The 12,982-nt window shown below is 36.1% G+C and overlaps 1 protein-coding gene across 1 annotated transcript; it reads right to left on the reverse strand.

Moving 5' to 3' along the window:
• Positions 1 to 2,296: 2,296 nt before the first annotated feature.
• urod (uroporphyrinogen decarboxylase) lies at positions 2,297 to 12,203 on the reverse strand. Its single transcript, XM_051128637.1, has 10 exons — positions 12,050 to 12,203; positions 10,342 to 10,454; positions 10,164 to 10,243; positions 10,016 to 10,078; positions 9,737 to 9,934; positions 8,853 to 9,014; positions 8,570 to 8,707; positions 6,684 to 6,784; positions 4,716 to 4,782; positions 2,297 to 4,288 (listed from the first exon to the last, which is right to left on the reverse strand). Exons 1-10 carry the CDS (start codon positions 12,070 to 12,072, stop codon positions 4,124 to 4,126), a joined length of 1,110 nt encoding a protein of 369 aa, XP_050984594.1. The 5' UTR covers positions 12,073 to 12,203; the 3' UTR covers positions 2,297 to 4,123.
• Positions 12,204 to 12,982: the final 779 nt, after the last annotated feature.

Below are 12,982 nucleotides of genomic sequence, written 5' to 3' on the forward strand. Positions count from 1 at the left end.
TCTGACAAGAACATGCAGGCATTGTAAATAATTTTATTTTATTTTTTTGGCATCCCCCGGTCTTGTCTGTAAAGTATGGTTAAATAAAATCTACATAAAATTAAATTAATTAAATACAAAAAAAAAAAAAAAAAAAAAAAAAACATATTAGCTGTGTTCAAAGACTTTATATATCGGAAGACTGTGCACTCCTATTACTTAAGAATTGGAGAAAGCGCAACGCCCAATATGGTGAATAAGCCCCGCCTTCTAAATGAAAGAGCCAATTGTTGATTAGTAAAGTCATCACGTCACTGCAGCTGCCATTTGCAAACTCACATTCATGACTGCGCATGTGCATCGGCTGGTCTGGCATCAAAAACAAGCCTTTTTTATGGTATTCAAACATAAGAAAAAGCTTTATGAGACTGTTGTCGTTAAATTTAATCGGTGTTTTCAAACATGAAATTTAATCGTAAGCTTAGTAAACAATTTTGGAGAATTTGATGTTTCCCCATTCAAAGAGATAAGATGCACTTGCATGCCCGAGAGGTATTTTAAAGATTAATTAATTGAGTTATCAGGTAATTCTAATTTTTTTTTGTAGTAATAAAAAATATAACATATATTAGCAATAATACTTAGATTGTAGACAACCGATAATAAAGTATCAAAACCATACAGTTTTATTCAACAAAACTGTTAAAATACATAATGTACAGTAGTCAACATTTGACGTTTGTCATTTCAACGTTGTCCTAAGACAAGCACGGGTATTCTTTTTGGTCTTAGGACAAATTTAACTAAAGGTTTTGATCCTTTCATGATTTCAAATGTTGACTACTGTATTATAAACAAGAGCTAATATACATGATGCTTTATAACAAATGACTGCAGAGGGCGCTGAGGGCCTGATGATTGTTTACACATGATTTGTTTAAAATGTGGAATGTGCCACTTCCGGTATTTTGCCAATTAGTCGACATGAGCAAAATGCAATCGATGATTTGTAAAAATCCTAATACTGTAATAGAATTGAAGAATCACTGCAGCCCTGCTTCATACATTGCTATTATAGACAATAGACCTTTTCGCCCAACAAAAATTCACTTACGTGATCACACCTTTTGTATAAAATTGGGTGTTAACAAATTATTAATGATCAATCATTTCGATTTTAAAAGATGGATTCCACCATACTGACACCAACTTGAAATCCGTCCCCAAAATTTCAAATCAATCTTAAGCCAAGCCCCCCAAAACCCTCCCATCTGATAAAGCAGTGATAGTGCCAGGACCTGACAAATGATGTACAGCCTGCTGTCTTCAGGAACATATTGGATTTTCAGGCCTGCTGATTTGCTGAGAGATTGAGCCCAAACCCCCACTTTCATCCCCCTTGTGGCTTCCTAAAGGAGACCTTGGGGAATTCAGCTTTTTTTTTTTTTTTAGTGGATTCATTGTTGCAATTAAAAATAATACCAGGAGCCCCTTGAGGTATCGCGGAATAAGTGTGTGCACGTGTGTGTATGCGCTCGAGCCTCACTAGGAAACGGGCCCAGCCCCCCAATCACAGCTGTGCTCCACGGACATGAACTAGCGGCGAGCGACAGGGGCTTAAAAATCCAAAAACACTAATCAGCAAATTGATTACAGGACGTTTCTTCTTTCAGCAGGGCTTACCGCACCTAACACACAATCAAGGCCAGACTTATCCCGCATCGACAACACCGCACACCGGCGGATGAGGGTAAAAGAGGGTTGCAGCTGCCACCATTTCACACTAAATGCCCATATGCGAGTGTGGAAAAACATCCATCATGTTGTTTCAATTTACGGTCTGCGGTTGCTTGTAAAACAGACAGTAAACAACTTGAACCGAAAATGAATTAGTAATCATTCTGTTATGCTAACAAATGACGGATTTGCAAGCCTATATCAAAACTATGCCGTTTCGTATACACAAATGAGCTTCAGAAAGCACTAACACGATTGAAAAATGTAGAGTAATTCCAATAAATCCTTGTTTTGAAGTTCAGGGTTCTTCAAAACACCTCGCATGTGTCGCGTCACATGATGTGTTGCTGGGGAATCCCACTGCCACCCTCCCCAAAACAAAAAAACAACTGGATTTAAGGATTTGCTTACCCAGGGTGCTTATTCGTTGTTTGGTATTACGTCCTCTGGGATTAACATTTCTATTACTAAATGTGAAAGGCAGTAAGAGAGACAGTAATCATAGATCAAGAGAGCGAAACCCCCCACCGAAAGACTCGTGCAAAACAAAGGGAATAGAAAAAAAATGGTTGCACATGATTTAGGTATGTGACATTCAGCTCGGAGAAATTCCCCTGAGGGCTGTTTGTCTTAAAAGGATCACTCTTTATTTCGCTTCATATAAAAAGATCCATTGATATGTACACACATTCTCAGAGGTTCATTAGCGTCAGTCACAGTTCCAGTGGAGACAGTCTCAGCCCAGATGTTACTATGGTACTGCGTTAAAAACAAACCCATACAGCGCTTCGTATTTAATCAGATTTTATCCTACTTCACTTATTCCACATTCTTCAGTGATCGTAACAGTGCGACGGCTCTAATGAAAACACATCAATCCAACTGAGAAAGACATGTTTCGACTGAAAATTATATTAAAGATTAGATGGATTGGTGTGGAGCCGTTAGAAAAAGTAGGTAAAATAGAAAGACGGCCTACATAATCATTGAAATGAGTCGGGACCAGCCTTTTGGGCGAATCTCTCAAAAGCCTGTCAGGAAATATCTGGGTCACGTTTCACCACAAAATCATTAGGAGAGAAAAAAAGAAATTATATTTTGCATTAAAAACACGAAGCCTACATTTCAGACAATTAAGATATATGGCATTTAGGCATATTTTACCCCCAAATTCTCATTACTATAATGCATCTTGAGGTTTTACTTTGTCTATATCATTATGATCATTACAGTAATACAGCATTTTAAAAACAGCGTTTTTTAAAACTAAAATCAGCATGAATTAAGGTGAGCTATCCTTTTTTAAATAACAGGGTATTTTTAAGGAAGTCTTTTTCTGCGCATCAAAGCTGCATTTATTTAATTAAAAATACAGAAAAAACAGTAGGAAATATTATTACAATTTAAAATAGTGGTTTTCTATTTTAATATACTTTAAAATAGAATTTATTCTTGTGATGCAAAGCTGAATTTTCAACATCATCACTCCAGTCTTCAGTGTCACATGATTCTTCAGAAATCATTCTAACATGCTGATTTATTATCAATGTTTCAAACAGTTGTGCTGCGAAATATTTTTTTTGTAACCCGTGATACTTTTTTCAGGATTCTCTGATGAATAAAATGTTTAAAAGAACAGCATTTCTTTAAAATAGAATACCGTTCAAAGTTTGAGGTTAGTGATTTTTTTTCTTTCTTCATTTGTTTGAAATAAATTCTTACCTTTATTCAGCATGGATGTGTTAAATTGATAGAAAATGATAGTAAAGACTTTACTCATTGAATAAACACTGTTCTTTTAAAAGTTTTTATTCATTAAGAATCCTTAAAAAAGTATTACAAGTTCCAAAACAATATTAAGCAGCACAACGGTTTTCAACATTGATAATAAATCAGCATATTAGAATGATTTCTGAAGGATCTGACAACTGGGGTAATGGCTGATGAAAAATCAGCTTTTCATCACAGAAATAAAATCTATATTGAGTATATTAAAATAGAAAACTATTATTTTAAATTGCAATACTATTTCATTTTTTCCTGTATTTTTGATCAAATAAATGGAACTTTGATGAGCATAAGATAATTCTTTAAAAAAAACATTACAAATTTTACTGAAATTGAATGGTAGTGTATTCACATTATGGTACTGTATATGAAAACTTTTTTGCATTATTGTAAAAACAATTTGGGAGGTAAAGTCTGAAAATGTAAAATCTTAATGGTTAATGGTCCTTTTTCTTTAAGCAAAAATATTTTCCTTTTTCTTTTAATTTTGTAGTGAAATACAACAAGACATTTTCTTTTGAGACAGGTTTACCCTGTAACATATCTAATGCTATAGCTCTGCACACCAACTGTTGTTGTTTCTCTTGTGCTTTAGTTCTTCTGATGGGAGAGCAGCTTCTTATTTGCGGTTGAGGAGCTGGCGAGAGTGGGCGTGAACTGCCTCTACGAATGCGCCCACATTTTCTGGGTCCATATCAGGGTACAGGCCGTGACCCAGATTAGCGATGTAGCCCTTGGTGCCAAAACCCTCCAACATCCTCTTCACAATCTCTGATATGCGCTCCTGATCACACATAAACAAAGAGAAAGTCTGGGTTGGATATCATATATCAGCTTTGTCAACTGGTTCAAATCTACAAGCTACGGTTTTTCAAACACCCCCATAACTTCTGAAATGATGATGGAAAAAATGTATTTCGGAGGCATCGAGACAATGCTATGAAAGCCATGCTTGTAATGAATGAGCAATGAAAGCCAAAGACGGCTCGGTGTGGAAAACAGCTGCTCTTACGGCTCATATTTCCAGCAGGGCCTAAATTTGTAAAAACAAAATGGCTTCTTTATTTTGAAATGGACTAACCAGAAGTAAAGTAATCCCTTTGAAACACAAAACACTTCTATACAGTGTATACCAAACTGAAATGATGCAGAGAACTGGTTGGGTTTCAAAGGATCCATGATTCTGTGCGTTTTGATGTTCCTTTCCTCACCTTTGTGGCGTAAAGAGCGCAAGGATCCATGTTGCCTTGCAAACTAACTTTTCCTCCAGTCCTGATACTGAAAAACACAAACAGTGAAAGACAATCTGTTTAAACAACAAAAAAATATAGTTGCACTTTAGGTATTTAAGCATATAAGGAACTATTTAGCAAGCCTGTAACCCCCTACAACAATTATTAAAAAAGCATTATTGTCAAGTCCAGGTGATTTACCACAGAAATAGGATATTTTTATAACATTTATGACTGTTATAGCACCAGCTGTGGTTCAGTCTCCCTGAAACTTTGCATGCTTGTTTAGAATCACCTGTCGCATGTGCTCAGCGGGTTTTGTGAAGTCTTGAGTTTTTGTTTAGGCTTTATAGGCTTTTGGGTATATTTGGAAAGGCCCCTTTTCTAAAGGACCCCATTATAGCTTCCCAAAGGGAAAATTTCAACATGTTTTTGATCATTATTGACCTAGAGAGTCTAGAGAATTACACTGCAGTGTTTTTTTTCCCAGACTGAGCGAGAAACCTAGGACTAGTTCGCAAAAGTAGGTTTTTCACATCTTCTCAATCATTTAAAAACGGTTTGATTGACAGCGGTGGTTCTAGAGGCAAAGTTGTTTGGAACGAGGAGGTCTATCATACGATACAAATATCGATTATGTATGTGCGAAAAACTTCGCAATGTACAATCATTTACGCCCTCAAAAAATGCGATACTGCACCCCCAGTGGCCACTACTGCCCCCTAGTGGTTCTTTCAAATTTCTCAAACAGTCAAACAGGCCCACCGAGTTTTGTTCTGATCCGAGATTTTGTTAACCTTGTGCTCAAACTTCATCGGCCAATGGCGGCCATGTTTTTTTGAGATACGCAAATATCTCCATAGACACTTGTGGCACTTGACCAAGACTGCGCACAATGATTTTCATGTTGACAGGACAAATTGTTGTGCAGTTACAGCCATTTTTATGTTTTTTTCCCTCTTATAGCGCCACCAAGTGGCTATTTTTTTTTCCTGTGACCTCAGCGTGAGCTTCTACATAAGCGTGCTGGTTTGGTGAAGATATCTCATTCCTTTTAGGAGTTATAGGCATTTTACTAAAAGTGGCCCTTACCCTTCAAACGTTTTGCCATCCCTTTTGAGTCGAAGGTTCAACTTTTTTTGATAATTATTGATGTTCACTCTTCAGAGAACCTTTCTGCACTGGGTGGTTCCGATAGAGTGAAAAACCTAAAAACTAGTTTACAAAAGTAGGTTTTCCAAAAAATGAAAATTGAAAATTTCACTAGGCTCAGGAATAAATCTGAGGCATGTGTTTTGTCCGGCATGAGCCAGGGATTTCAACGGCATAAGACACTTGAGCCTGCAACTGACGATCTAGGAATTATGAGCGATTTTGCACTTTCCATCACTGTAGCGCCTCCGTCAGGCCGATTGGTCACGTTGTCAGCGGTGTGAGTACCACCACCTGTCCAAGTTTCAAGTCTCTACAACTTAGGTTTTGGTCTGCACAATCGGTTTAACGTGGAAATCGCTAATGCGTGACCATTCTGACAACTACAATAGGGTTTCAACGCTACGCACTTGAACCCCTAAACTTGAAACTTGAAGAAATTCAATCTCCCAGCAGGTCAGTGATCCTAAAAACAGGGCTAAAGAACAAAAAAGAAAACTTCTTATAATGGGCCAACAAAAGCTGTGATCTGACTCCAGCTGTGACGCTATTTGAAATATGTTCTGCACAAGTGTCATCTAATAAACCTGAACAATCTGGAGCAAATCTGCCTGAAAGAAGAGGCCAAAAATCACACCTATACAAATGTGAGTTTCAGTTCTTTGAAACAACTACCAAAGAACAAACCTTTAGTAGACCTACAGGATCTGGAAGCGAGAATTGCTTATGGATGTGAACACTGAAATCAGAAAACAAACTCTGACAACAAAGTTGCATCATATCTCTGTGACTGACCGTGCTGAGCGCGGATCTATGGTCCAGTCGAGACCCACGACTTCATAACCAGACTCAGAGAGGTCCTCAAGCCCATAATGACCATCTTTAGCAAAAACGATCTGCAAATGAAACAGAAAAGACAAAAGTTAGAGAGGAGCTGAGGGATTATTGAAAAAGATTCTCATTAGGACTAACTTTCAAAAGAGATGCCAGCAAGAAAACCTGACCTGATACTGACAACTAGTGGCAAATGGTGTTATTACAAGTGTGCATGTGTAGTGTGCAGAGTGTAACATGGCTGGTCTATGGACACATGTGCTCAAAAAGAAAATGTTAGCACTATTTAATAATTTTAAAGAATTAAAGTCAATAAAGAAATTATATAATGCTTAACAGCTTAATAGTTTGTTTATATTTTAGTATGAATACATGAAAATATAATTTTAAGGCATTTCTAACTAGCTGAATGAACATTAACCATTGTTGCTACATAATTATATATACACACACACACACAATAACCCTCGAGCCATCCTAGGTGTATGTAACTTTCTTCTTTCAGATGCATACAATCTGAGTTATATATATAAAAAAAGCTCTTAAAGCATTATAATGGCTGTCAAAATTTTTAAGCAAAATTAAGTGCATCCATCCATCATAAAAAGTACTCCACACGGGTTAATAAAGGCCTTCTGAAGTAATGACTATGCGTAAGAAAATTATCTATATTTAAAACATTATAAACTGTAATATCCAGCTTCCGCTAACTGTCTTTCACGAGAGAGTGGCGTTGCAGTGGACGTCGTAGGACGTATGCGTAGCGCAAGCTTTAGTAAGACCATGCTAGTCTCACGACAACCAAGTTTTGTTTAAAGCAAAGGAAAACCTGTCTCTTCGTGGCTTATACTGAAATCCTCAAACATTTTTCTTCACAAATCCTTCTTTTGTAATTTTAATTCATGACCGTTTTTTTGTTTTGCCCTCTCCTCTATGCTTCCGCATTTGTCACTTCCACGTTCGCCTACGTCCCACATCATGTGCTAGAATTACGGTTTATAAAGTTTTAAATATGGATATTTTTCCTCACACAAATGCATTGATTCAGAAGGCCTTTTTTAACTCCGCAGAGCCAAGTGGAGTACCTTTTATGATGGATGGATGGACTTTTTTAGACTTAAAAATAATAACACCCATTCACTGTCATTATAAAGCTTGGAAAAGCCAGGACATTTTTGAATAAAACTCCAACTGTATTCTTCTGAAAGAAGAAAGTCATATAAACCTAGGATGGTTTGTGGGTAAGTAAATTATGGGGTAATTTACATTTTTGGGTGAGCTATCCCTTTAAGTGTTACTTTGTAATTTATAGTTAAAGCTAAAAACTAAAAAGGGTGTCCAAGTTCAAGATATATAAGTATGTCATACTTCACCAAAGACTAGAAATACAAAGACGGTTCACTACTATATTTATGAATGGGAAAACCTGCAACACACAATATGGCGCAGCAGTCCCACCTTTTAAATGAAAGAGCCGATCGCTGATTGGTAAAGTAATTGCATCACTGCAGCGGACATTAGAAGCTCTGGTTCCCATAGAAACCTAAGACTAGACCAGCCATGAGCGCATTATGACTACGCATGCACATTGGCTGGTCTAGCCTGAAAAATAAGCTTTTTAAATGCTATTTGAGCATAAGAAACAAGATTCATGGGGCAGTTCATTTCAGATTTTGTCACTGATTTAAAATATGTAATTTAATTGAAAGTTCAGTGAGCTGTTTTTGAGATTCCAGGACATCCCATTCATTTAGATAGGACTTGGTCTTGGATGTGCTGCCTGGAGGCGTCACAATTGTGGTCGCCGAGTGAACAGACTTTTTTAAAGGGACTTTGACTTTACTCACCATAGGGACATTGTCCAAACCAGATTCTTTGATCTTGTCTTTAACACGGCGAGCAATGTCTCTCAGATAAGGCAGAGAAAACTCTTTAAACTCCACTGGGCCCAAACAACCAGTATGAGACTCGAAAACCTGCAGAGCCTAAAGGAAAAACACATTAAGGAAATGAGTAAAAATTGACTGTACGTTACGTTCTGTGTCTGTAAAAACTTCACTGAACATCTTAATGGTGCTACAGATTTTTAAACTGTTCTCCTCCTCGATCTCAATTCAGTTGAACTCTCACCTGAGCTCCGGCTTTCACCTGCCCGAGAAGATACTCCACTATGACGTCTGTTAGCTGGCTCAGGAGTTTGTGGCTGGCTTCAGGATACCTGTAGAGCCAGCGTTTAGCCTTTGAGTGCGTCGTAGAGCCTCCTCCTTCAATCATGTAGGACATTAGAGTCCACTGCCATTCAGAAACACCAAAAATAATGATAGAGACCATTAATGTACATTACCTTTCAAAAATTTTTGCGTTTTGTTGTTGAAAGAAGTCTCTTATGCTCACCAAAGCTACATTTATTTGATAAAAATTCCATAAAAACAGTAATATTGTGAAATATTATGTTTCAAAATAGTTGTTTCAAATGATTAATTGTGATTATTCACATCCAAAATAAAAATTTTTGTTTACACAATATGTGTGCGCTGTGTATATTTTTTTATGTATAAATACACACACATACAGTATATATGTTGAAAATATTTGCATGTATTTACATGTATATATTTATATTCATATAATGAATATATAATTAAATATTTTTAATATATAAACATAAAATTTTTCTTAAATATACATACGTGCTTGTGTATTTATGTAAACATAACGTATGTACACAGTACACATACATATATTACGTAAACAAAAGCTTCTATTTTAGATGCGATTAATCATTTGACAGCACTAGTTATTTTATAATTTTAATATACTAAAAATTTAATCTATTTGTGGGATGGCAAATCTGAATTTTGCGCATCAGCATCACATGATCCTTCAGAAATCATTCTAAAACGCTGATTTGGCGCTCAAGACACATTTCTTACTATTAACGTTAAAAACAGCAGTGCTGCTTAATATTTTTGTGGAAACCATAATTTTTTTTTTTTTTTTTTTTTTTTGCTCACCGGAGCTCCAGTGAATCCAATGAGAGGAACTTTCCCCTCTATTCTGTGTCGTGTCAGTGTGATGGCTTTAAACACATAGTCGAGCTCAGAAAACACATCCACTTTTGTCTTCAGTCTCTGCAGATCTTCAGGCTCCTTTAGTGGTTCTGGGAATGTGGGGCCCTTTCCGGGACACATCTGAACCTCCATTCCCATTGCCTGGTCATACACATTATATATATGAATAGACATGCACGCTAATGTTCATTGGCAATTCATCAAATTATGAACGTCATTTACCTGAGGCACAACCAAGATGTCAGAGAAGATGATGGCAGCATCAAATGGGAATCGTCTGAGTGGCTAAAACAGAAAATTGAGACAGTTTTAAAACTCAGTATACTATATAAAGAAGCAAGTAAGAAAGAATGTGCTCAGTGGTGCTGACCTGTAGCGTAAGCTCACAGCAAGCTTCAGGAGAGCGGCATGTCTCAAAGAAATCCTTCCCTGCCCTCGATTCCCTAAACTCTGTTAAAAGAGCCACAGAGACACTAGATAATAAATACAGTGCATATAGTGAATAAAAAGCGATCACATATTTATTAGCACCTAAGATTAGTACGAACCTGGCAAATAGCGGCCAGCCTGTCTCATGCACCACACTGGAATGTGCTCAATTTCTTCTCCTCGAGCAGCTCTTAGGAATGTGTCGTTCTTCAGCTCAGGAAAGTCTTTGGGGCTGAGATAGAAAACAGCAGAGTTGAAATACATCTATTACCAATTCACACATTACTTTTCAGTAATTATTAAAATCTGTAGTGGAATTCATGCATCATTTGTACTCTGAAGCCCCTCCCTTTGGATGTGATCATCAGGTTTCACAGATGTTTTTAACACCAAGTGAAGAGAGTAGATAAGGGCTTTTGAGATCAGGAGACTAACGGTTTACTCTTTCTTCACAGTTTGATAAGCATTTGTGCAGAGAGAACCACACAAAACACACCCCGTTGTCTAAATTACAAAGCCATGCAGATAAACACTACCATTCAAAAATTTGAGGTTAGATTTTTTTTTTTTTTTTTTTAAAGAATTCAATTGGATCAAAATGGACCAAAACAGTGAATATTTTATTTTATTCAACTCTATTTTAACTTTTAAAAACGACCTATTCTTCAACAAATCTATATAAAAAAGTGTCCACAAAACATTAAGCAGCAAAATTGTTCTCAACTGCGACAATACTACAGACAAATGACAAAATAATTACAAACTTCTGAACGGTAGTGTGTGTTGTACATTAAAATGTAAATCTAATTTAAATCTATAATTATATATAATAATTGTATTATCAATGCTGAGATAAAATGCTCTTTTTTACAGTAGAATTTATTTTGCTATTTTAAGACATTTATAATTATTATTGCTTTTTTTTTTTACTTTATTTGTGACATTTTAACACTTTGAACTGTATAATTACATCAAAGGTACATTTGCACACATTAGGGAAATACATATATTAAAGACAACAAATTTGACGGTTGAAGCGGCTGAATATGAGTGTCCTAGTATGCAGATAAACACTACCATTAAAAATTTGGTTAGATTTATTTTTTATTTTTTTTAAGAATTAAATTGGATCAAAATGGAACAAAACAGTGAATATTTTTTACATTGCTACAATTTTTTTTGTTCAACTCTATTTAAATTTTTTAAAACTATATATTCTTCAACAAATCTATATAAAAGTGTCCACAAAACATTAAGCAGCAAAATTGTTTTCAACTGCGACAATATTACAAACAAATGACAAGATAATTACAAACTTCTAAACGGTAGTGTATGTGTTGTGCATTAAAATGTAAATATAATTTAAATCTATAATTATATATAATAATTGTATTATCAATGCTGAGATAAAATGCTCTTTTATACAGTAGAATTTATTTTGTTATTTTAAAACATTTATAATTATTATTGCATTTTTTTTTAAACTTATATATGACATTTTAACACTTTGAACTGTATAATTACGTCCAAGGTACATTTGCATACATTAAAAAAATACATATATTAAAGACAACAAATTTGACGGTTGAAGCGGCTGATTATGAGTCTCACAGTTTAGTTACGAAACTGCATTACATGCTACTTTTCTCACAATAGCAACTAGCTAATTTGTATTACCTGTTTGTATTATAGCACGGATGTCAGTCGTATTACAGAATTCAAGATTACAGAATTAATTTATCATGTCAGTAAGCTCTGCTTCTACAACAACACGTATTATGAAATCATTAAACCACGTCAACCAGCATTCATTCATCATTAACTTACAGAATCAGACTGTCCTTATCCATTATTGCCAGCGTCAAAGAAGAGCTTGAATAAAAGTTTGCAGGCTTGAGAAGCTGTTTTACCTTGCTTGACACTGTGTTATAACAAAATGAAAACGTCACGCCTCCAAACTAAAGGGCGCGGCCATCTTGAAATGGTCACATGACCACGAATGGGCTGGACTTAGAGAGGACGTGACTTAAATGTAGAGTTCACCAAAAATGTTTTAGTTTATTTTTTCTGCTTAACACAAAAGAAGATATTTTTAAAAAACTCAGGTATCCAAACAATTTTCCCCGCTTAAAAAAAAAAAAAAAAAAAAAAAAAAAACAGGCTGGTTGGCTGGTTTAAGATGGTTTCCCACGCTGGCTAGGCTGGTCAGGCTGGTTTTAGCAGGTTGTTCCAGCTGGTCTCCCAGCCTGACCAGCTAAGGAAGTGGCCCAAACCCCTCTAAAACCAGCCTGCTGACTAGCTATGACCAGCTAAAACCAGGCTGGATGACCTGCTAAAACCATCCAGGCAGCTTAGGCCGGTTTTAGCTGCCTTTTTCTCAGGAGGGTCTGTTCCTCATTTGTGTTCAACAACCTCCACAGGTTTGAAACAACTTGAGTGTGAGTAAATGATCACGTAACTATTCCCCTGGTGAAAAATCCGGCATATGCTGGTAGGTATGTTTTGATGCTGGTTTAAGCTGGTCCTTTGCTGGTTTATGTTGGTCCTTGACCAGCAACATGACCAGCAAAAACCAGCAAAGCACCAGCTTAAACCAGCATCAAAACCTACCTAACCAGCATCCCAGCATCAAAACATACCTACCAGCATATGCTGTTTTTTTTCACCAGGGTCCAGTGTGAACTACTCCTTTATAGAAGACTTTTAGATAAATTACTTTCAAGGTATTTTTCTTAGTTCTGGTAACATTGTATTTTATGA

This window comes from Labeo rohita, chromosome 2 (assembly GCF_022985175.1).
Source record: "Labeo rohita strain BAU-BD-2019 chromosome 2, IGBB_LRoh.1.0, whole genome shotgun sequence".
Taxonomy (NCBI): Eukaryota; Metazoa; Chordata; class Actinopteri; order Cypriniformes; family Cyprinidae; genus Labeo; species Labeo rohita.